Source organism: Phasianus colchicus, chromosome 18 (genome assembly GCF_987193195.1).
Source record: "Phasianus colchicus chromosome 18, bPhaCol1.hap1.1, whole genome shotgun sequence".
Lineage (NCBI taxonomy): Eukaryota > Metazoa > Chordata > Aves > Galliformes > Phasianidae > Phasianus > Phasianus colchicus.
The window spans coordinates 9,731,009-9,755,521 of record NC_143453.1 but is presented as its reverse complement, the minus strand read 5'-3'; the positions used below and the strand labels follow the sequence as shown (position 1 = coordinate 9,755,521).

Sequence of the window (24,513 nt, the reverse complement as noted above, 5' to 3'; positions counted from 1 at the left end):
CATGCAGCCCTTAACTCAGCCTCATCTTTCACTCCTCTTGTGCTTCTGCAGTAGCTATCCAGTTGTTCAATACTGTCTATTGCTGTTACTTACTTGGTCCTTGCCGTTTCTTAAATATATTTCTGTTTTCCTGTCCTTACTTCCCCTTTGAGTTGTCAGCTTTTAGCCTTCTTGTATCAGTGCCCTTGGTAACCTTTTCTGAAAACTTCCAGACAGTGGAATATTCAGCGGTATCCTAATGTCTCCTAAGGCCCATGTATAGCTCATGCAGTTTCTTATTCAAGAAGATCTCAACTTTTCCTTAGAGAGCGAGGTAAGCTTGGGCAGAGTCCAAATTATCCTGTGAAGGGTCAGTTCATCCTTTCTATGAGATGTTTTTGCTGTACAATAATCAAATTTAAAAAAATAAAAACAAACAAATGCTGTCCTTAAGTACTTCAGCAGCCGTGTGTTTCAGAGGCAGATGCTGTGGAGTGGTTTCCTTCTGTCAAGTGCAGTGCAGTCCTGGCCTGTGTGCTCAGCTCTTCTCTGCTTTCCCATTCTGACATTCGGCTACCCGCTTACTTGTTCTCTTTGCAGTTATTTATAACATTGATGTAGTGCTTCTGAAAGACTTCCAGGAGCATGAGAAGGTAAACAAGTAAAGCACATCTGAAAAATGCTTTTAGATGTCAGAATACAAGGGGTTATCTGAGTCCACTTTATTTTAATAAATAATTATCTGTAAGAGTCTCGTTCTTTACACGTGAGAGGATCTGGTCTCCTGCGTGCTCTGAGGTTGTGGCATGGGTGTTGTATTTGTTTGCAGGAGACAATGATGCTATTATTTGTCTCATATCATCTACCCGTAGAAATGCTGAACAACTTTCCAATTTCAGCCACATCTTGCAGTATTACTTTAACTTATTATTGGATTGGAGCTCTTTAAGCACCAAATCCAATTAATTTCATCAGAAATTACAAACCTAAAGACTAACCATAACTGTTCTTAATGATCATTCAAGTTTATTTAAAGTATAAACATGGATTGTGAGCAGATGGGGTTTCAGAGAAAGTTTATATTTTCTCCCAACTTATATAATCTCTTCTTTCTAATTAATCTTAATTTAATTGCAATTGACTATCACTCAAAGAAAGAAGTCAGGCCCAGTCTCTCACACACATGCAATTTCTGCTCATGATTAGATCTCATTTCTGCCACTGAAAATCCGAAGTGAATGCAGTTTAGTTAATGAGATTGCTTTGGACTTTATTTGATGGTCAGAAGAGTCTGCTCCTTGCAGAGAATATTTTTTGTGTCTATGTACAGCTCTCACCATCACTAGAGGGTTTGGCATCAGCTTTTGCTGAAAGCAAAGATCAGCCTGAGCCAATTTTAGCTGTTTCAGTGCCATAGCCATAAGTCAGCACATGTTTCCTTGAAAGTTCTTCACACGTTTTGATGACGCCGAGCTGAGTTTCAAGTTGTAACAAATCTTGAAAGCAGCTGTTTCCCTAGGGCTGAGAATTTCATCACAAGGATTTCACAAAGTTCTGTAGACAGGATAGGAAGCAGTCCCTCTGGCAATACTGCTGTACATACTATGCTAATTTTTGAAGACACCTTGACAACTAGTTTTCCAAATTGTGCCCTTTGTTGCCAGGTTAAACAATGTATGTGTTGAATCCCATCTCCCACTCTCACTCTCCTATGTAGATTCAGCTGGGCTACATTCACTGATATTTATTTCTTTGGATCTCAGGCTGTGGGAAAGCTGTGCACAGGTATGAATAACCTCTTCCTGAGTTTTTAGCATCCAGATCCAACAGGTATCATTTGATCTCACAGTTTCCTCCACTGGCTGGATTGGATTGCTTGTTGTTGCTGAGACTCTCAGAAAACTGAGACATAAAATGACATCAAATAAATGAAATTAAATGTGTGCCCACCACAGAAAAAATGTAGAAAAGAGAACGTGGAGATTAGCAGGGGGCATGAATCAAGATGGTTCCAGGATAAGGCGAACTGGGAGAGGACGTCCTTTGCTTAGCAGCACAGGAAGCAAATCAAGAAGTAATGTGTTATAGTGCTGGAAGGAGAGGGGTTATCTGCAGTGGAAGAGTCTCTTTCCCACTCTGTCATCAGCAAAATATGAGTCATATGCTTTACATACAGTCAAGGGTGAAATGCTCAGCTGTTCGCAAACTTCTAGTTTAAAAAATTGTGTGTAGTCAGATACTTTTGCCAGAGGTTGCTATAATATGTCAAGACTATGATAATCCTCTAAGGCCATAAACTACCCCCATGGATATCTCTGGATTTGGTAGTAATTGACTTTGTCTGTTCTGTCATTTACTCTGTTTTTTTAGTGAAATGATCCAAGGAGGAATTAGAAAAACAACTTGGATTATAATATTGAGGTTTTGTCTGTGATGTAAGGTCACTGAGCTTGCATTGTCTAATAGGAATTGAGCACTGGGCTTCAGGTTTTATGGAAAATATAATTCAAGAGATCATTTTAGGTGCAAGATCAAGAGGAAATCTGTACTTCTCCCTGGCAAAGTCTGACAGCAAGCATGCCATGTCCCACCAGCTCTCAGGAAAGCTCTCATTCCCCAGCCAGCTGCAATAAGTTGAGGATGTTCCGTTGAATCCTCAGATTTATCATAATAATATAATAATAATATGTAATAATTACACTTTTTTTTTTCCAAAATAATTCAGATGCAAAACCCTCTGTTCAGCCCCACCTGTTATCTGTAGCACACAGGATGGAATTAGTAGGAACACTTTTATGTTTTCTGGAGCCTGCTGTCTGTATAGATCAGTTTTCTGCTATCAGATTTTATGGGTGCTTCAAGGCTGCCCTACGGTTTTAATGAGTTTTAATGAGCTAAATGTTAATGAGACTATCACTCAGGCAGGCCTCACTGGAGCTTGGCATTTTTCTCTTCCTGGGAATGCCCCCGAAGCTCTTCTGTCAGAAGCTGACACTGCAGTGACCACTCCAGTTATTTACAAGTGGAAACACCTTTTATATTTTCTGTATTCTTTATAGCATGACAGGAGTGCAAGTGAGCCAGAGCTATGGGACCAAGAGCAACTGAGTACATCTAGGTCTGAGATGCTCCCTGCTTATCCAGAAAGGAAATAAGGGAAGAAAGTGTTGAATATAATGCAATTCTGCCTGCACTGGTATAATCATAAAACAGAGCCAGATTACTGAGAGTGGTTCTCTTATAAGGGTGGAAATGGGAATAAAATGAATACCAGTTTCATTGGGAATGGGGCACCACCATGATCTCCCACTGTCTAATTGTCTGTTCCACTAAACGCTTATCTAACTAGCCTGGGGCTTTTGTGGGGTTGCATCAAGTCTTTCATTTGTTAGAGTCATATTATTCCCTTTCACGTGAAATGTAGCTCAAAATAGAGAAAAGAGCAGTTTCTAATTAAGCTCCTGCCTAGATCCATTATAGCTTCTGAAGTGATTGGAGCAGGGAGATAAAGAACTATAATGAGCCCGGTATGTAAATATAGATGTAAAGTTTGTTTGGAAGGATGGAGGTTAGAGGCCAGATATCGTGAAACCAGACATAAAGCCTCTGGGTAGAAATTCAATCAGTGCATTAGTTATCATGGATTTTCATAAAAATAAAGTAATAATGCACATTCATGTTTCAGTTCATAAATGTGAAGTGACAGGCTATGACTTAGCCACTGAAATGATATTATAGACCCAAAAAAAGAATAATAGAGGAAATTGAGATAGCAGAAGAGAGGGTTGTAATAGAATTGAGCATTGGTATAAATAAAAATCATGAAAGGGAGATTGATTTAATGCAAGATATGAGTGTCAGAAACTCAAGGTGTTAAAAAGATCATTGGCTCATCTGGTAAAGAATCCCTAAGGCTGCAAAACTTCTAGCTGAAAAAGCCAGATCTTGCTTGAAGTAGATGAACGTGCTTTAAAATTGTATGAGGAATAATGTATTGGGGGGAACACGCTTCTGCTCCACACACAGTTCATTAATAAGTTGTGCAGAAGAGGAAGAAGCATGTATTGATCCACTGAAAAATTATCTTTTCTTGCCTGTATTGATAGAAAACTTAAACGTAGATATAGGAGTGAGAAATTGTTTTAATCCAACAAGCCTGAATAGCAAACATTTCCCTGCTAGCTAGTTACAAAGATTTGGAAGAAAACAATCTTAGTGAAATGAGTTGGCCAGGCTACATCTGTGATTGGTGTTTTGTACATAAAAACAGGTAGGACAGGCACAGATGTCATGTGAGTGATGTCTCCATTTAAGTGTCTGCTAATGTGGAAAGATTTATTTTAACTTGTGAAAGTCTTTTAGGCTTCACACATACCCATCTATCACTGCAGAAAGCTAAAATCTGCCTTGTTTGCACATGTCTGAGGGAAGAAGGCTCAAAGTTCCAGATGTAACTGTGCTAAGTTCTCCTCACAGTAGCTGAGAGTGACAGAACAACTCTTTTTTTGGTACTGATTTGTGTAAAAAAAAAAAATGTAGCAGCCAATAAGTTGGAGTGTGGCTTGGTTCTCATCAGTCCTACAGGCATGAGTAACTACACATTGAGATTTTGGAGCTGTCATAGTTCTGTTGGTAGTTTTGCATCTTTCATTTTCCCTTCATTATATGGAGTTTTGCTTTTCAAACAAACAGAAGTTTGGGAAGGCTGTTAACAGCTGGGTGCCAGTGGGAAAAGTCCATATACCTGCACAGAGTCTGGGTGCAGCACAGCCAGAAGAACCCAGGGAGGAGCTGTACATACCCTGAAATTTTCTCTTTCTATAATATGATTTTTCATGGTGAGGATCACCTCTGCTTCTGAAAAAAAAAAAAAAAAAATCTGAATAACCTTGGTGAGTCCCTCATATCATCTTCCTGGGGCAGACAGCCCTCATTGACCTGAGGGTGAAATAGAAAGTGAAATGACTCACCTACAAATCTCACAGCAGATAATGAATTCTCAGGGCCGTTCAGGAGGCTCTGTGGAGCCTGTGGAACATCACCTGCTGTAAGGAGGTGATCCCTCTTTGTCAGTCTTGTCCTCCCTACGTATTGATGAGCAGCAATCATCAAATGCATGCAACTTTTTCATAGCAGATCTTCAGGCTTAGTATAAATGAGCTCATAGCAGATCTTAGTGTAAATGAGCAGTGGCACAGGAGGATAGTGGCAAGGCACCAACAAAACTTCTACTCTGCTGCCAGTGACAAATGTATGCTTAGCCAACATGGTGATACCAAATCAGCCCAGCCTCTGCTCTGCTTTGAGTGAAAAAGATAAGTCTGTGATCAGTTGGAATTGCAGTAGCAGTTTGGGCTCTGTACAGCTGCAGTAATATTTAGCCCTGTCATCTGTGGTCTGCTCTGCCCACTGATGAGTGTGAAGGATAAAACCAGGGCGGCCTCCTGCCAGCTCACTGTGCTCAGAGCTTAGCATTAATATGTGCATTTTTCCAGGGAACTTTACATATAGTTGGGCTGTCCTGTTTGTTCACATTGTTTGGAAACCAAGAGAAGGCGCAGCTGCCCAGCTGCTCCAGGTGCCTGCCATTCAGGCCAGGGTTTGCTTCTGCAGGGTGCTTGTGGATTAGCATAAGTGAAGCAGTAAAGTCTGATGAAGCTGAGCATGTCTGGCACAGCATCAACGCTAAATACGTGCGTGTTGCTGGGTTTTGGCCATGAGGTCTTTGTAAAAGAGCAAGAGTATCTGAAATGCCAGAGATATGACAGGCTGCTCTGTCACTGGGCTTGGGAGCTCTGTAAATGAGTGAAGGCATCACGTGTCCATCAGAATCTTGAATCTGGAATTCCTGAAGATCCTTGTTGTGAAAGCAGCTCCTCTCACCCTTACCTTCCCAGGAATGTCTTCATGAATGTTTTCATAAACGGTTCTTTGGAGTGGATATAACTGCCTTTGAAAGGAGGGGAAGGTCTGTCGAGGGCACTGCAGAACTTGATCAGGTTTTTCAATTTAACTATTAATATAATTCATTTCTAAACACTTAGACCATGCAATATATGTCAGGGCAGCAGGGCAGTATGCTTTCAGATGGAGAATCCTGCCTACAATCTGGCTGTTTTTCCTTTTGGTTGTTTGAAGATAGTTCAGATAACAAAATTCAGGACTCACCTTGATTTAACAGTGAACAGATACAGTGTGTGAGTGCTTGTCAGGTTGGAAAGCGTGTGAAAGCATCTGGAAGATCAAAGCAGCATGACTCCTATCAGAGTCAGTGGGGAACAAGCAACTGAAATCTTACAAAATGCTTACAAATTGTCCTTTACCTTCCATTCCCTGTCCTCGTGGAGGCCAGCTCTGGGTTTGTTCTATTGAATGTGTCCCTATTGTCCTTTCATTGAAAGTGAAAGGAAGCTCAAAGCAGCTGTAGGCTCAGGTTAGCAGCAAGATCAACTGTTTTGATCTCGAAGGCCAAATGGCACCTTGACTGCAGTGCCATGTAACCCCATTAGTTACATTAGGGCTGACAGGGAGAGAGCTAGAGCACAGTTTGGTTTTCTCTTTGGTTGTAGTGACAAAAGCCAAAGTTTTTCTCATCTCGTATCCACCTCTAGTGTGTTTTAAAAACTGTTGTTGCTTTGCTGCCTGTTAGCCCCAAGCACATCACAACCTATGTCCCATATATCTGGTCTTTTCTTTCCTGTCCTGTAAGATCCATAGGCATGGGGCATTGATATTTGCTCTTACCACATCTATGACTGTCTCCTTCTGTACACTTACATTACAATAGCACCTTTATCTCCCAGCAGAACTGAACTTCAGTGACCAAGAACTGCAGTTCTCTGTTGCAGATAGTCCTGTGGCAACCTAAACAGCTAGAAATAAAACATTAATGAACAAAATGAGCAGATAATGAACTTTTTCTGAAGTCAAACGGCAGAGGAGAAATAGAAATTGCTTCACCAATCCTCAGCTGGACTTCTGTCCATTCTGTCAGTGTTTTTGTGTCATAAATTTTTCTAGGGTGTGTGTGAGAGGAATCAGTTTCTCACTTGGCTTTCCTATTATGTTATGAAGAGTTTTCATGTTTTGCTTGATCATTCTCAAATTTCTGACAAACAAGGCCTTAATTCCAGCCCCAGAGAGCATTTGCATGTAGCACTTTGTGACCCAGGGGAAGCCACTTAAACACTGCATTCCTTCAGTTGCACATTGAGGATAATAATATCTATACCATACAAACATGTATTTGTATGAAAAAACACATATACACACACTTATGTCATAAGGCTTGAGATTTCACTGGAATGTAATTTGCAAAGCACTGGAGAATTTTTTTCCTGCAAGGTGTTGAGACGCTTAGATAATAGGAATGGTTCAAATGTAGAATGTTCATCATCATCACCATTGTTATTATTATTTTATTCGAGTGCGCAAAGAAAGAGATGCGGAAATGAAATAATATTGATCTGTAGTAATTTAACTGATCCTAAATCAGGTCTTTGTTTAGCTGTGTGAGGAAAATAAGATGCCTTCGCTCCCATCTTTTTAATATGTTTTTTGCTTGAATTTTCTTGATTTAATGAAATGCACAATTTTCAGGCAATGTCTTGTCTTGCACATCAGAACACAAAAGCAATGTACGTTATTGTCACTTTTGCTATAAATACAGGTTAGTGTAATATGCTTAGTGTTTTTTCACGTCTTATTAGGAAAGAAGAGATGATGAAATAGCATTTGCTTTGTCTATGTGCTGCAAACTTCTTTAATTGCATTTGAGAGCATTAATTATGTTGCCGCAAAGACTTCATTCTACATCATCAGGAAGGGTACTGAACACTGGAGTCTGCATTTGGCTCCTGTTCAGAAGAGCTCAAAGGGGTGGTTTTCACATTGTTTTTTAGCGTCCAAAATACATTACAGACAGAGAAATTGTGCATTACGTGGTTCGTACCTGAATATATAGCTTAAAAATTGCAAAGGGTTTTGAAATGGGCTGAGGGAGGCACAGGTGTGGAAACCATTCCTTTTTTCCCCACTGCTGTCACAAGACTGACCTTTTCCCTTTCTCCACTCTGTTATTTTTACCCAACTTTGGTCTTTGCTCTTATCTTTCTTGAATTGCATCTATTTATTTCAGAAAATTTTCTATACTATCAAAACATTCTGAATGCTAATCCTGTTCACTGAACTACTTAATACCCCTCCCCGCTTGGCATGATCTGCAAGTTTAATGAAATTAATTAAATGGAAATTAAACTAAAGACTCCCATTGACTTCAAGGGGCACTGGAGTGAACCCAAACTGTCTTACATCTTTAAGAAGTGGTTCAAATGAAATACACTTATTGCTTTACAAGCCATTTTTGTAAGGGAAAAGACAGATGCATGCTGAATAATTCAGAGTCATTGTTGCTGACTGAGAGAGATTTAACTAATTTATCAAAATAATGACCTTTGTTCACAAAGGGGAGCAAGTGGCTTTGGATTGTTTCTGTCCCAAGAGGGATGCTGATGGAGCCTGAGTTTTGCTCAGTGCCACTGCGAGGGGCTTGTGTGGGGATGTAAAATGAACAGTGAACATTAGCAGCAGCAATGTTTGCAGGTGGTTGGAGGTATGTTAGAATGATGATGAGATTTTTCTTGAAGATTGGTGGAAGCACTGCCACTACTCACCGTATGGGAATCCCATCCTGTTCCCAGCACGCACACATAGATTCATTGCTTTTGTTTCTCACCCTCTCCGTTAAAACAAAACCACTGGGCATTGAGAACTTGACATCTTCCAGAAATGATTGCAAAGAGAGCATGCATCCAGTAGAAGAGGCAGAGCAGGCAGCCCTGTGTGGAGTTTGCTTGACAAAAAGCAAGCTGAGGGCAGCTTCTTGGAGAGGAGTTTGCTAAAAACTGGTGGGTCAGGCAGTGAATCCCCAGCCATGGCCACCAGCTGGCCAACCATCAGCACAGCCTGACATCTGTGTGCCACACCTCATTCACAACAATGTGCCATTCTGCAGACCAGTAAGAAAGTTATTTATCTTCAGTTGTTCAGAAATAGGTATCCATAATAAGAGAAAGCTGTGATAGTAGGTCAGGCAAGGACAAAAAATTGCTCTCACATCCTAACCCACAGCTCTGGTGGGAAAGGACGTGTTCTCCCATTCTAATATAAACTTTGCAGTCACTTTTATAGTGAATGTGGTTTGGAAAGCACTCTCTGGCATTTCAGTCTGTCCATGCTGGCTGATGCCAGCTTTCCTCTGATACTTGTGTGTTATGGATATAGTTGTGCTGCTGAAGCACTGTCTTGCTTATATGCTCCTCTGCAAACGATTTTTGGCTTAAAAATCCATAGGTCTCTGTGAGAAATTTTTCATGCTTTACTGTTGCGTTGTTTCTCTCCAGTCACTGCAAGGTGTTGGCCAGCTTTCCAGAGCTGGCTGAGCATGCATGGCATGCATGCATGAGTGTATGTATATAGCAACAGATTTTTCTTTTTTCTTCTAAGTGGTAGTGTTGGATATCTGCCTGCTTCCCAGAGCAAGAGGACTAGACTTTGGCTGTGCAAACTCAGTGTCAGAGGAGGTTTTAGTCTTTAAGACTGTTTGAAACCATCCTATTACCAAGATGGAAATATCTTTCTCCTTGTAACACTAACCACGAAAGACTGCCATTGCTAAACGCACTTCATCTCCTTTTCCATGTGTTGAAGTGACTGGAGTGCAGTGCATTTGCTCAGAATGGTGTCTGAGTTACAAAAGTAATTTCAGCAGCATTTGGTCATTATTCTATTAAGCACCAGCTGAGCTGTGGCTTAACTCAAGAAGCTGCCTGCAGATCTGTGCTCATGGGACACTGAAGTCTGAGAACACTGAAGAGTTCAAACTCTCTTCTCTGCTTTCATCATGGCCTTCTCTTCTCCCTGCAGGGTCTTTTCATTTGCTTCTCCTGCATGGCTTTCACCACCTTTAAGTCAGTGGAGGTCTGGTTTCATGCTTGGCTTAGGTCAGACCAATTCTCGGTGGTGTACCTCATTAAAATTTATGGATAACCCACTGCTTCTTGGAAAGAAATTTGAACAGGACTCTTCTTGTTCAAGGACAGAAGTGCTTGCCCTTTGGTGTAGGATCAAAGCCTACCAGAGTCAGAAAGAAGTCTGAGGTCTGGATGAAATCCTTGGGCAGAAATATTATGTCCCTAAAGCTCCAACCACTAATGATATTCTCTGAGGTAATAAGTGCTGTTGTCCTCACTTAATGGATAGAAGCTCTACCGAGGATGGTTCTTTGAGCATCCTATTCAATCTATTGCTGGAAGGCCTGGCACGTGACCTGCTTATAGCACCTGTGGCACAGCAAGGTGCAGAGATGCCCAGGATAGTGAGTCTTCCCCTTTCCACGTGACTGCCCTCAGCATTCTCCTGTCTTCCCTCCTTTATGGCTATTTTCGTCAGGAACGCGGCCCAAACTTCAGAATCCATTTGCAAAAGTCAAAGTGTCATTTCTGAGTTTTCGGTAACCACCTGTCGCTGCAGCACGAGCTGCATAATTAGAGCTGACAATCCCTGTCTAGAGATTTTTTGGAAGCTGAAAAAATGAGAATGTTGTCAAAAAAATAGCAATGCTTCCAGTCTGCAATGCAGTGATGGAGATGAATGATGAGTGATTCCAAGGAGGCAGAGCATATATCAACCCAGTGCCTTTTGCTAACCAGTTTAGAAGTCTTAACTAGTTTAGAAGGTTTTACATTTCTCTTGTAGCCTTAAACAAAATTTAGTTTTTAATGGTTTCTCTGTTTCTCACTTTTTTACTAAACCAAACAAATAGCAAGTTCCATAGCAGCCATGCTTAACGCCTCAGTAACAGTGGTAATTCCTTTTGCATCAGTTGATACAAAAAAAAAATCTTTAGATGTTATTCATTTTTTAGTTTTGGAGACTCTTTAAAAGAGAATCTTAAATTTAATTGGAGTCAGTGGTGAATCATACCGTGTTCACAGTGCTGAGTAACATGCAAATTTTGGAATACGATATGAAGATTTTGTAGGTGGACAGTGACTTTCATTGCACACATTTCAGGGTGGAAACTGGTCAGCTGATGAGGAAGGGATTTCTCTACAGGTGTTGCTTAATAGATATGTCTGTAACACTGTCATCTAGGCAGGACTTTGGGAATTGAGCTAGGGACCTCCTGATTTAGAAGTTCCATCTGAAATAGGGAAGCTCAGTCCCGTGTCTTGCCTGGCAGTGGGATCCTGCACTGCACAGCTGGGGGTGTGGGGGAGCTGCAATGCACGCTGCTCAGCAAGCATGCTTTGTTTCCATTTCACCTGTGCCATTAAGAGCAGCATAAATGTAATAGTCACTTGAATTTGTTCATGAAGTAGAGTTCTGCTTCACACTTGTACAGTCTATCAAAAATGACTGGGTAAGGGTAGATGAGAAATGACTGGAAGTTTGTCTCAGGGTAATGAAGAGAAAAATAGGAGTTCCTTAGGACAGGCTTGTTAACATAATTGTAATATATGTGATGGCAGTGCCAAAAAAGAGAACTCAACATAGCCAATGGAAATATTGTACTATGTAAATATTGCAGAGTTTAAGACAGTCCAATCTTTCCAGCTGCCTATGCTGTTACGCTGCAGGGGTATCACCCAACAAAAAGTTCCCGTGGCTGCTGAAGCCTCGAGAAGCCATGGAGGTGGCAGCATCTTGAGCCAGTGGCACCAGCACAGTTCTCCTGCAGGCAGTGGGCAGGGAACACCTGCCCCAAGGACAGAGCTTGCCTTGGCAGAGGGGCGCTCTGGTTCTGAATAACAAGTCATCGTTCTAGAAGAGCCCTGGGATTTTAGAATCCATTTCTTGACTTGCTTACAAATATTATGTGATGCCCTTTCTGCATGTGGTGTTTCAGCATATCCTCTGTTCCCTCAGCTGCCATGGGAGAATGTAGGAGTAACCTGAAGCACTTTGCCCTCCCTGTGTATTCTCAGATCCCTGCCACATGTGGCTTTGCCCATTTTCCTCTCCCCCAGTGGTGGGGACTCTCGTGCATGATGCACAAAGCCCTTACAGTGGGCTGTTTCAGGCTCAGTGTGCTGCAATTCACTCCCTCTCCCCTGTGCTGCTTCACTGACCTGAGCTGACCAGTGGGAGACTGTCTGTCCCCTGGTTCTGTGTCAGTGTGTGGTCCGTCCTATTTGTCCCTCCATTGGCTCTCCTTCACTTGGCAGCCAGTATTTATCATAATTGCAGCCTGAGCATCTCCATTATTTCATGAGTGTGAAGCATGGTTTTTCTACTGCCATTATTCCTCTTTAAGCTTTCATGGAAGGAGGGGAGAAATGCCATTCTCAGTGTAGTGACAAACCGTAGGGTACTTGATGTGTTTATCATTCTTCTCCTGCTTTGCTTGGGCAACCACAGCGAGCGATATGGAGTTCATGTGGTTTTCAGATCAGGAGAGAGGTAGGAAGCTGTAACTTCATTAACACTGGCAAGAAAGTGTTGTCACATTTGTTGCAGCCAACTGTGGCTTCTAAAACCTGAGCACGAGGTGGTGGGTTGAGCCCACAATACTGGCAAGCCGTCAGACAGCACTTGTCTAATGGAACGTTGGCATTTCTATGTGCCAGCACTGACATCCCCATGTCCCCATGATGTAGGGCAGCCGGTGCCGAGGCCGCTCCATCCTCCTGCTGACCGCGTGCTGGCATCACTCATTTTTAACAGAGCATCCTCCTGCTGATCCCTGCTCTCCCAACACCAGGAGCAGCAGGTGGGCAGAAAGGCACCACCTTCCTTTTCCAGCTGGAAAGCAGGGATGGCAGCGCAGCCAACAGCAATAGGGATGGCCGCAGCCACAGAAGGAGCAGAGGACAGCAGGAGTGAATGAAGCTGTTTGATTTCTCTTGGCTTTGCCTGCTTGCCAAGAACCCTGTGGTGCATCCCACCAAGCTGTGCTGTGCTGGTGGAGGGCTCTCGTTGGCTGCTGGTTCCTAGGATGGGTGGAAAAAGGGAAGGACTGTTCTCTAACTACAGAGAAATGTTAAGCAGAGGAAAGATGTACTTGTGTAACCCCGGCACCTTGTTTCTTATAAATTAAGCTTTGCAAAATCCTTGTAAAACAAGGGGAGAGTATTCCTCATTTTGCAAATACATCACAAGCTGATTCAAGCCCAGATTCTTAAAAAGATTTAACCACCAAATTCCCCTGAGTTCAATGGGAGTAAAGACTTCAATATCCTTGAGAGTACGAGTCTCAATAAATTATACACAGCTATCTTGTAAGCGTGGGTTGGGAATTAATCCCAGACTTCCAGAAAGGTTGTCCTGTGCCTTTGCACTCCTTTCTGCAAATGAAAATAGCACTATTCATTTCTCTAAAGATACTCCAGATTGCATGAAGTGATTGGATTTTAATTGAGCAGAGTTTTCTTGTGATGGTTTTGCTTTGAGTTGTGGCCCCAGCTGATTAAGCTTATTGGAGAAAATTTGATAGGATATATTCTCTCAGAATTTGTAGTTCTGTAAAAACAGTTTCAAGAAATTATGCTAACTTCTCTGGAGTTTCATCTCTGAAAGAAAGAAAAAAAAATACACGATAACAGGTTCCTGTTATGTCAAAGAAACATCTTGTTTTGACATTTCCAAAGTGAAATGTTTTGATTTTTTTCATTTTAAAATAACTTCTTTCTTGATCTCATGGTATTTTTACATAATTTTAATCATTTGAAATTGAAATGAAACCGAATTTCATGACCCAAAAATGAAACCATATATAGGTGTCTTGAAAGCCCTCCCACAGTGAGGCTTCGTGCTGCAGGCAGCCCTACTGCCAGCTCTGGGGTAAGGAACCACCCCACATCCCTCGGAGACCCACAGTTTAGTGGGGACAAGGAAGAAGCTGCTCTTCTCTCACTGTATCCTTGAAAAACACATGGCCGTGCAAATCCACTGCATATAGGTTTATCTGATGGCTCTTAGCACTGAAAGTGAGTGCAAAGCTTGGGCTTTGGAGGGAAAAAAAATCCACCAAAATTATGTACTCCAAATCTCAATCTTTTTTTTTTTTAAGTTGATTCTTCTGAGACACTTTTAATGAGGGGATTTTCAGTTAGTTACACCAACACGTTGCAAACGTTATGTCAGACCCGTAACGTTCACAAAAGAAGTATTAAACTTGCAGCTAGAATTGGATGTTTGCCCAGGATTGTACATCATTTTGAAATGTGCTATTTTACATTTTGCTCAGGTATATTTTGCTGAGGATAATATATTGATATTTGCCACAGAGCTGTAGAACAAACTAAAAATTCCTTAGAAATAAATAAGCATCAGAGCTCTCTTCATCAATATCACCTATAATGTGCTTCAGGAGGATTAGTGCAGTAAAAAAAAAAGTATCAAAGACATGTTCTTCAATTGCACATCTCATTGCTAATGTCTATTTTTTGCTGAACTTCCTCTGAAGCATTGTCAGGAATGCTTGCAGCATGATGCTATGGAGACGTGGCAGAAAACAAGCTCTCAGGAAGGCATTTGGGTAATAAAAGTGGATGGAGTTGTGGATAGCAGCATTTTCTGGTGCTGTGCTGCTACAGGAAAACTGCTGCAAAAAAGTGTGGATGCTTTGAAGGTGTGCCCCTTCATCACAGGAGCTGCTGGGATTTTTCCTTAAGTGCAGCAGTTCAATGGTTCCTACTTCCAACAACGTCCAGCGTGGCTCACAGACCTGCTGCCATTGGATCTCAGTGATTTTGCATCCTCTGGATCCTCACAAAATCCCAGACCAGGACATCTCCCATCTTTAGACATACAGTGGGCTTAGGGCAGATCTACACCCCGTGCTGCTGCTTCATTGCAGCCATTTATCTGCACTGCCTAATTTCAGGCTGCAGTGGGTTATCGCGGTAACCGCACTCCTCCAGCACAGGTGATTAAATGTGGCTCCGCCTCCCCTGAGTCATTTCTAAGTGAGTTATGGAGCTAATAACAGCCTCATCCTTTTGTACCTTGGTACACAGCTTGTGTTCTGGAGTCTTTTATAGCTCAAATGAGCTGCTTTTGCTTATTTATTTCCCTCCTCATTCATTTTTAATGGTTATAAGAGACTCCTCCATTCTTCTTCTGACAGTGGTGATTTAGGCAGGGCTCATTAACATAACTTACGTTACTAAATATCACCATTTATGCTGGTAGACCAAGGAAAATGTGTGCAGTGCTAAATCAGAAGAGATCCCATGAGGTTGCCAAGGTGGCAAGGCTGTGCTTGATGCATGGTTTAGAAATGGAGAGCGCTTGCATGGGGGAAGGAGCACTTGCAGAAGCACGGATTGGAGGCAGAGTCCCAGAGTGTTCCCAAAATTCAGAGACCTGCTTTCCTAATTGGCCACCCTTGAAATGGCTAAACCAGAACTGCTCCAGATGCGTTTTATTTTCAAAGACTTATTAGCTGTGACTTTGTAAGGGGTCCAACAATTACTGTGGCAGAAAAGCAGTTTCCTGTAAGGATTTTACTGTTGTCCCATGGGAATTTAGTAATGATAATGAAGTGAGAGAAGACAGTTACAGTTATTTCTGAGAGCTAATGGTGAAATACTGTGTACCTCTTCTGGGAGTTATGGTGTGCATTCCCCTTTCCCTCTTTCTTTTTAGATTTTTGGTTGCTATTCAGCCCAAACCTCACATAGAGTATAGTCTTGAAGGAATAGTCAGCTACAGAGATACCTATCTACCAGAGATGCCTTCTTCAAAAGGGAAGTGGGAAGAGCAGTAAAATGCTTTTAGGAAAGGGATGGGACCAATATACACTGCAGGAGGCAGTGGGTCGGGAGGATGTGTGATTTCTGAGGAACCTTATTGCTTCTTTCCATGTTTCTCCCAGGCTGGCTGCAGCTCTGCTTCAAAGGGCTGAGTGCTTTCTTCCACAGATTGCCTCTCAAACCATGAAATGAGGATAAATTAATAAAACCTCATTTCCCTTTCTTGTGATCACACCTGAAGAGTATAGAATGTGGGGTGTTTTGAAGGACAGAGAGCTGGCATCTTTACACATAACACAAACAGACGTTTTAAGTAAACATAAAAAAGAAGAGCCTTGGTGCAGCAGTAACCCCTCCTTTCTGGACAGTGATTGTTTGCCAAGGAAACAGAGTCTATGTGTTCAAGTGATGCAGCAGCATCACTTTCACAGCTGTAGGGCTGCTAGCTGAGTTTTGGGCACAGCTTTGGATGTACAGAACTGCACTTGGGGCTGAGGAGTGAATAGTTAAGGTGAGGATTTTGTGGCAGGAGTCGGCAGTACCCTGACTCTGCTCCCATTCAGAGAATAGGGCTGGGAAGCTGAAATCAATGCAGTGCTGAGCACAGCTGAAATATCCCCTCTGCACATTTTATAGTGCTGATGATTGAACTTGACATCCAACTCGCCAGAGCCACGTGCTTGGTATGGACATGGCGTACCTACCAATCTAAGTCCTAATCCTGTGCTATGCCGCCAATAAGGGACCTCTGACCTCTGCTGCCCCAGTGCATGGAGATTAAATGTGTGTGTGGAGTTGTTCACTGATGTAAGGAAAAGAGGTGGAGCTGCAGGAGCCCAGCGAAACCCAAAGTGCTTTAATATCCTACCAAGTTTGTGCCCAAAAAAGCCATTCAAACCTCATCTCCCTTAGAAGATAAAAGTCCCCACAGTCCCCTTGTGTTGAGAGAATTTGCAGAGCATCTTGTGAGTACATCTGCCCTTAATTAATAGCAGGCAGCTCAGTGTAGATGTGTGAAAGGCCCCTGTGACACAAAGCCCAGAAAGGCTTTAGCAAAGGAGCACAGCACCAGAAGGATTTAATGGCATTATAATGTCCTTGTATTACAGCGGCCGCAGCACGCAGAGATGTATTCCAGCACTACATTAGCAGGAAAAGAAAATCTACTCCTTTCCTCAGGAGCCCTTTTCACCTTTCCTGAGAACCATCTTTCTCTCCTGAGAACTCACCTTTCCTAAGTGGCCATCCCCGTGAGATGGGAACTGAAAGGCAGGAGAAAGGGAAAAGACTGATGATGGGAGTCCCCACATTTTGGAACCACAACACGTCGCTTTTCTCTGCACCTTGCTCCGGCCCCTTTGTAGCTCCCGTTGCATTTTATAGTGTGTTTAGTAGTTTTCTGTTTGGGGGCAAAGCCTTTGCAGCTCTGTAGTTAACAGCAGGCTGTTGGGGAGCTGTCTGTTGATAGAGTGCAGACTCGCTCAGACGCTCGCGCACGCACATCCGAGGGAATGTGCAGCCACTCCACCCATGCGTTTAATAAACTTGAGCCACAGCCATTGCTGCTGTGTGTGGTGAGGCGTGTAAAGCAAGAGCTGCGGTGCAGGAAGGGTTGGTGGTTAAAGGCTGGTTATGTGAATTAACGCAAAAGAAAGGGAGCTGCTCGACGGAGCGAGGGGTGGAAATCCATTTCAGATTGAAGAGACAAGCATGCTTGGAAAAGGCAGCAGCAGCAGGGCTGCCGTGTGCCCCCATCAGTGTGACGTGGGGCAGCCCGGGGCTGCAGGGCACTGGGGATGCTGCTGCAGGGCTGCCTGGGGCTGCCAGCTGCTGGGTTGTGCTCACAGCTCTCTGCTCTGCTCTGCGTGTGAGTGTTTGTCCTGCCGAGCCGCGGCTGAGCCCCGTCCAGCTTGTTCCACAAAATCTGCACTCATTTCTAACAAACAGCTTAGAAAACTCGGTCTCAAAAGAGACAGAGGAGCTCGATGTTTCTTCCTTCTCTACATCTTTTTCCTCTTTCTCTTGTGGTGGAAGATGAATGGTTCGGATGTGTCTGCAGCAACACAGGCACAGCTAATCTGCCTTTCTATTGATGACCTGTTTCTGAATGTCCTGGCCCGATTTATGAAAATGTACTGTATTTTGCACCATGTTTTGATGCTGCTCTGTTAGGACTGCATGCAAACTGCAGCAGAACAGTGATGCTTATTCATTCCAGCAGTGAAGGGCTGGCTGGGAGCTGAATGAGCTCATAGTTGTTGCTGTCTTCACTTACAGAAAGGGAAATGGGAGTAAGTGGGTATCCCAAGCCCAGTCATTTTTTTCTCTGACCATCGGTTTATTTTGTAAATCATTATCTTGAAAGCACAAGGTCAGTGTATTAATTTAATCTTTCATCTAGTAGGTTTTTAGGCTGGATTCTTTTTTTAACTCACTCCTTTTCTAATAACCTCTGATAAAGTTGAAGCTGAAGTCTCTTTGTCTGTCAAATGTTCTTTCTCTTGCTATTGCTTGAGCATTAATGAATTAAAATCTGAGTTGGATTCCCATCACTTAACTGGAGTAATACAGCAGTTCTCTGTATTGCCTGGGAGAGCCTCAGCCTTGCTGCAGCCCCTGTGTGCTGAGCTGCTCTTCACACACAGGCAGCCCAAAGAAAGCAACAGCCAAACCCCACCCGCGTGATGCAGGAATGCTTCAAAGGCCGCTGCTGCTACAGGGAAGCATTCCCCAGAGGGAGGACACTTGGCAGGTGGCCTGCCAGAAGCCCTATTGCATGAGGGCTGGGCAGTAAGACTGTGGATCCTGGGGTTCTGATCTGCAGAGGACTCCTCAGCTGGGATTTCTGTGCTGCAAGGCATCTGAAATCACCAGTAAATGGTTTCAGCCTGAGGCTGATCACCCAGGGGGGCATTTAATTGCCAAATGCGTTAGCTCCCTAAGATTCACAAATGCAAGGTGTTGCTGGCTGGAAGCAGAAGTGGTGAGCAAGGCACTGAAACCTATTAGCCAGCTCTGTGCTGCTCTGAAGAAAATCCTTGTCTTCAGGCCATTCTCTTACAAGTGTGGTCCAACCTGCTGCTCACAAAGGCAGGTGAGGGACCTCAGGGCAATCAGCCCCAGGCTCACTGCTTTCCTCAGGGCCACCTCCTCTTTAGGTTAAGCAGCTGCCTCACAGGAGGAAATCAGCATTGCAACTGCCCAGTATTTCTTGCTGGCAGCCTAGGGAAAAGAGGAAAGGTATAGAAAGCAGCAGACATTGTTTTATAGCACATGAGAGAGTTGTCTGGTCTGAGAGCAGTATTTAAAATAGAAAAAGGCAACAGGGATAAGTGCAATGCCAGCAAGGAATTGAAGTTTTTCACTTGCAGAAGCAAGGTAATATGGGGTGAGAGAAGGAGCAGATGTACCAGGCACTGCCTGAAGCTCTGTGCCTGCCTGCCGGACATTCTGGTAATGTTGCAGGTGGGAAGTATGATGTAGTTCTTGCCCTGAGTGTTGCACTCACATTAGTGTGCATTCTGTAAGGATGCAGGGCCAGTGTCTGTTCTCCTGCTTTTCCCAGAAGGGAAACATGCTCATGCCTCCAGCCTTTCCCATGGCCATTTCTGCAGGCTCACTTGAGGCTTCTCCCACAGCTCTGCACTCTCATTCTCAGCTCAGCCAGGTTGGATCAGCATTATGGCTGTTACTCTGTGCTCCAGCCTTCTGTGAGGCCCTTATGGTACATTCACCCATGCCTTGAGGCTTTTGTGGCAGCAACTGGCTTTGCTTGCTGTACAGCACAATGAGATTGGATCCTGATAGGAGCTGTTAAGAGCTCCTGTAAAACATGCTAACGTGAAAATATCCCTAACATAATTCTGGCTGTAAATAAATTCAATATTCTCCTGCTGAAACCAATAGCAGCTGCAAGATTTTGACCTTAAGACAGCTGTTGCTTGCAAGGGAGGCATTGGTTGAGTCATGATAACCTTTTTTGTATACTACCTAAGCTCAGAGAAGCGAGGATGGAAATGGATTTGCTATGGACTGTCTGCAAGGGGAGTTTGTTGTTGTTTAAAGATAATAATATTAGAAATGCAAATTACCCCACAAAAGCTGTTGATATTTAAATACGATTTAAATTTATTTAACATTTAAACAGAAAAGTAGAAAATGGCATTAAATTCAGATGAGGATGAGACTGCATTCTGGAGTCAGAAGTATTAAATACATCCACAGAATGGAATAGATGGCCTGGCTGGTAATGGATTGTGAAAAGAGTTCGGGGTTTTAATAGATCATTCCTTCAGATCATCAGCATGGTAAAGTGGTAGTTAATAAATTATTTGACGTGCACATTTACTCGTATATTTTAACTAGCTGTAATGAACAGGTCCTGTCAGCTCACCTAGATGCTTGCAATAGCTGCTAAATTGCTTGAGTGAGATTTAGTAACTCTCAGCAATATTGATGTCCAGAGCTGCAGGCTATAAATAAAGTGACATCAGGACTAGCTTGAGCAGCACGGTGTGTAAGACCTTTGTTGGGCTTGCAGTGGAGATGGAGCTGCTTGGCCCAATGTACATCACTGGGCACATCAGTGTGAGTCCCTTTCCAGTGATTAGTATTGGGCTGATGCAATCGCCCCACGCTTGGCACCCATAGCAAAAAACTCTTTGTCCCAGTTCAGAGGTGACTATGCAAATTTGTCCCCTATTGAACTGCATAATCAGGCAATTAGCCCTTTGTGGGCAGCCCACAAAGTCGAGGAGGAATCCTCTCTCAATACCATCATCCCAGGACAGTCCTAGTATGGGATGGGAAGTAAGGACAGAAGATGTTCTTTTATCTCAGGTTGTACTAGAAATGTTTATAGCAGAGAAAGCCTACCTGTTAAAATGATGCTAAATTAGCCAGCCTGTTAAGGGCACACCAGGCACCCTTCTTGTTGTTCCTAGTTGTCCTCTGAACTTGGAGCTAATTTAAACTTTTATTCTTTTTCTCCCTCCCACTCACTTTGTGATGTACTTTATAATTTGTGAGGAGACTCATTAATTTTTTTTTTCTTCCTCTTTTTTTTTTTTTTCCCAGGTTTCTGACAGGTGTGACTATGTCTTTGTCAATGGGAAGGAAATGAAAGGCAAAGTGAATGTCATAGTTAATTTTACTTACCAGCATCTGAGTGCCCCTTTAGAAATGACAGTCTGGGTTCCTCGTCTCCCGCTGCAGATAGAGGTCTCTGACACAGAACTAAATCAGATCAAGGGATGGAGAGTCCCCATCATCTCTAATAAGAGGTAGGTTTCATTAGAGGATGTTCATTCTGGGTTGTGCACTTGCCAAAGACCTGTCAGAGGCAGTGGATCTGAACATGCTCATTTGGCCTTAATGCAATTCCAGTGTAAATTTGAAGGTCATCAGACATTTATTCAATAGGCTACTTCACTGGTCTTATAAGGGAAATGGAAGATGCAGGTTGCATGATTCTTCAGTGGAAATCAATCTCTGTTTATAGTGCCAGGGAGTGAGACAAAAAGAGTCAATTGCAGGGTTGGCTATGGGAGCAGCAGGAAGCCCCCACACTGACCAGCTCTGGCCAGGCTCCCATCTGGTCCACAGCTCCTGCCAGCTAATTTGGTCATTGTTAATGGCGAACAGTGGTGCATACTTATTTTGCACTCTTGTTGTAGGGTCCAGTGACAGTGATCATGACCAAAGTTAGGGTTCTGTTAGAGCAGGGCTTTAAGTTTACTGTCTACACCCACAGATATGTGAGGACAGGACGATGAGTGGATACAGGCAGATCTGGGCTGTCAGTGTTGTAAAGAAGCAGAAGAACAAATGGATGAAGTGGGAACTTGCTGTTCTCACCTGCTGATGAAAACATCACTTATTACCAGGTTTCTGTTGGTATCAAAGCAGAAAGGTGAGGATGTTTGTGGAAAAGTGATTTCAGCCTGAATGCCATACAGAAAAAGATATGTAAGTAGGTGCAGACAGAGATTTCCATGGCAACACTAAGATGTTTATGGGCAGATCCAGAACAAAAAAAGTGCAGATGTCCTGAAAGTAAAGACTTAAGTTTGGCAAGCGTGAGAGAGACTCAAAGAGGACAGCATAGCAGTGAAGCTAGAAGGTTGGTGATTTTCGAGGCCATGCTGGAGATCCAAGCAGCACGGAGGCCTCAGCTGTGAGCAAGGGAAATGGGATAAAAGCAGGGCAACCTGGCTGATTTCAGAAATGCAGACAGAAGCAGTTTCAACAGAGACGTGGAGGGGGGGCAACGGCTTTATATTCCACTACCCATGCTGCTAAGACTAATGTCAGCAACAACTTTCCTTTCCCAAATTCCCCTTGCATCAATTTTTGTTAATTTTTGGCTCTTGATGTTTTACCAGACCAGCCAGGGACAGCGATGATGAAGAAGAGGATGAACGGAAGGGAAGAGGCTGTGCCCTTCAGTACCAGCACGCGATGGTCCGGGTCCTCACGCAGTTTGTGGCTGAAGCCCCGGAGCCTGGTGGCCAGCTGAGCTATTTGCTGGGTTCTGACTGGCAGATCGACATCACCGACCTGGTGAGCGACTTCATGCAGGTGGAGGAGCCAAGAATTGCTAAGCTGCAGGATGGACAGGTTTTGATCGGGCAGGAGCTTGGAATGACAACAATTCAGGTAGGAAAAATTAATTATTTACTCCCTTTCCTCTGTTAATCCATCGCCTCTGAACCAATGTGCTGATCAGGCGTAATGCAGCTTCTTGCATTAACAACAGACACTGGAGACAGGTTTCTGAATGGAGCACAGTGGCAGCAAGGACTGGAGGACACAGGATTGTTTTCTATGCATGTCTTGTGCCATGAAATATGCAGACTGCAGTCCTAGGAAATCTAGCCCAGCCTGCGTAAGTGCAGGTTATGATTATTTTTGTTTAAGGCCATTTCTGAACATGGAACCAACATATGGGCTAGCACGAGGCATGCAGCTGGTGGAACATCTGTCTTATCAAAACAGTGACGGAGGAAAGGGGAGAGTCAAAGTTAACTCATGTTGGCTGAGGAACCAAGGCTGAATCACATGGCAGTGAATCCCTGCAAGCCTTCTGAGCCCAAGCAGTGTTACAAAACATAAATATTAGGGTACATTTCCGAATGCACATAAAGCAGTAATAATAACAAGCACTTCTGGAGTGATGTTCAAAGATCAATCAGTGACAACTGAGCCGCATTCTCCAGATGTACAGATTTTGTTTTATCAATTTCAGCCAATATGGCCAAAAATATGGCCAGTAAATGCCCCTGTGCCTCAGTTTCCCCATCAAAAGCAACTCACCTAAAACTATGCATTGGGTCATTGGCAGCTTTTCAGATATCTTTTCACATGTTCTTCCTGACACGCAGAGAAATACTGGCCTAGGAAATGGGGTCTCAGAGAAAAACAAAAAAAAAACAAAAAAAGAAGGGGAAAAATAAAAAAGGGGGAGGAAAAAATGAATAGGATTAATTTATTGGTACTACGAAGTAGAAAACATGTTAAGAAGCACTGGAACAGCTTAAAAAGAAAAAAAGAAAAAAGCTTACACATCCAAATGTATTCCTTGTCAAACCAGAAAACAGCCATCACAGTAGTTGATAACACATGTTTTCAGGTTTGGAGAAATGGGATTTGAGATGATGAATTCCTGCAAAATCTGTAGATTTTCTAAATGACTTTCCAAAGCTCCGGACTTCTAAGGCTTCCACAAATTCACATTAAATTTTGGAAAGAAAAGTCCAATGGCAAACAGCAGAGAGCAAGTTCCATTTAATGAATACCTTGTATAAGTAAATTAAACTTACTTGCTAATGGACACCTTTGGGTGTCATATGTCAGCCCACTGATCTCCATGCATGCTTTATTAACCAAAACAAGTTTTCTTTGTCAATTCTGTACACGGTACTGTGACTGTTTCTTGTAGCAATATTCAACAGAATAGATAATAATGTTGTTTATTCTAAGGATTGTATGTAGATCTATAGATTGCATTATTCACGTGCTACCCAATGACATGATCATTAAAAAAAAAATTGCTTTTCACATAAAGATTGCATTTAAAATATTCAGTGTATCTGAAACAGGTGTGGCTATCATATCAGAGATGTGAATAGCATAGCTGATTACAATTACTATAGTAAAAGATGCTATAAGCACCCTATTGTTGCAGAAGACTTATACAATGTGACTAGCTCATTTTTCATCATATTTTAATAGTGTCTGTTAACAGCTAATAGCATTTGTCTGTGTAACAATAGCTTTGCATCACCATTTTACTTGGTGCTATGCAGAGTGGCTGTAGCTAATTTTGACTTTTCTTTTCAGATCTTGTCCCCACTTTCAGATGCTATTTTGGCTGAGAAGACAGTGACAGTTCTGGATGAGAAGGTGACAATAACTGACCTGGGAGTGCAGCTGGTAACTGGATTGTCACTTTCTCTGCAGCTCAGCCCAGGAAGCAATAAGGCCATCTTTGCTACAGCAGTAGCACAAGAGCTGCTCCAGTCTCCAAAACAGGTACTATTGTTCACACGTACTTTGTTGTGAAAGGATGCTGCTCTGATTCACTACACTTAATCTTAAAGCTGAGGGGATCGAGCAGATTTTTATTAACAATATACTAATAAAACATTTTCTTTATGGGCACTTCTTAACAAGGACCATCAGGTGCTGTAATAGAAAAACAAAGATCTCACAAAAATAGCAAAGTCTAAACGACACAAGTCAGCAAACAAGCCTGCCGCATCTGTCTTGGCTGCAG

General features: G+C 42.8%; 1 protein-coding gene across 7 annotated transcripts in view; it reads left to right on the top strand.

Annotated features, from left to right (window-relative positions):
• TMEM132D (transmembrane protein 132D) overlaps window positions 1-24,513 on the top strand; it is a 216,689-nt gene that overhangs the window by 186,446 nt on the left and 5,730 nt on the right. For 6 of the 7 annotated variants that reach the window (XM_090152598.1, XM_090152597.1, XM_090152599.1 and 3 more), the window contains 3 exons: window positions 20,814-21,019; window positions 22,121-22,394; window positions 24,078-24,269. In XM_090152598.1, the coding sequence (XP_090008724.1) occupies window positions 20,814-21,019; window positions 22,121-22,394; window positions 24,078-24,269 (672 nt within the window). Of the gene's footprint in view, window positions 1-19,969; window positions 20,045-20,813; window positions 21,020-22,120; window positions 22,395-24,077; window positions 24,270-24,513 lie in introns of those variants that run through there. The other variant, XM_090152601.1, reaches the window with a different exon arrangement.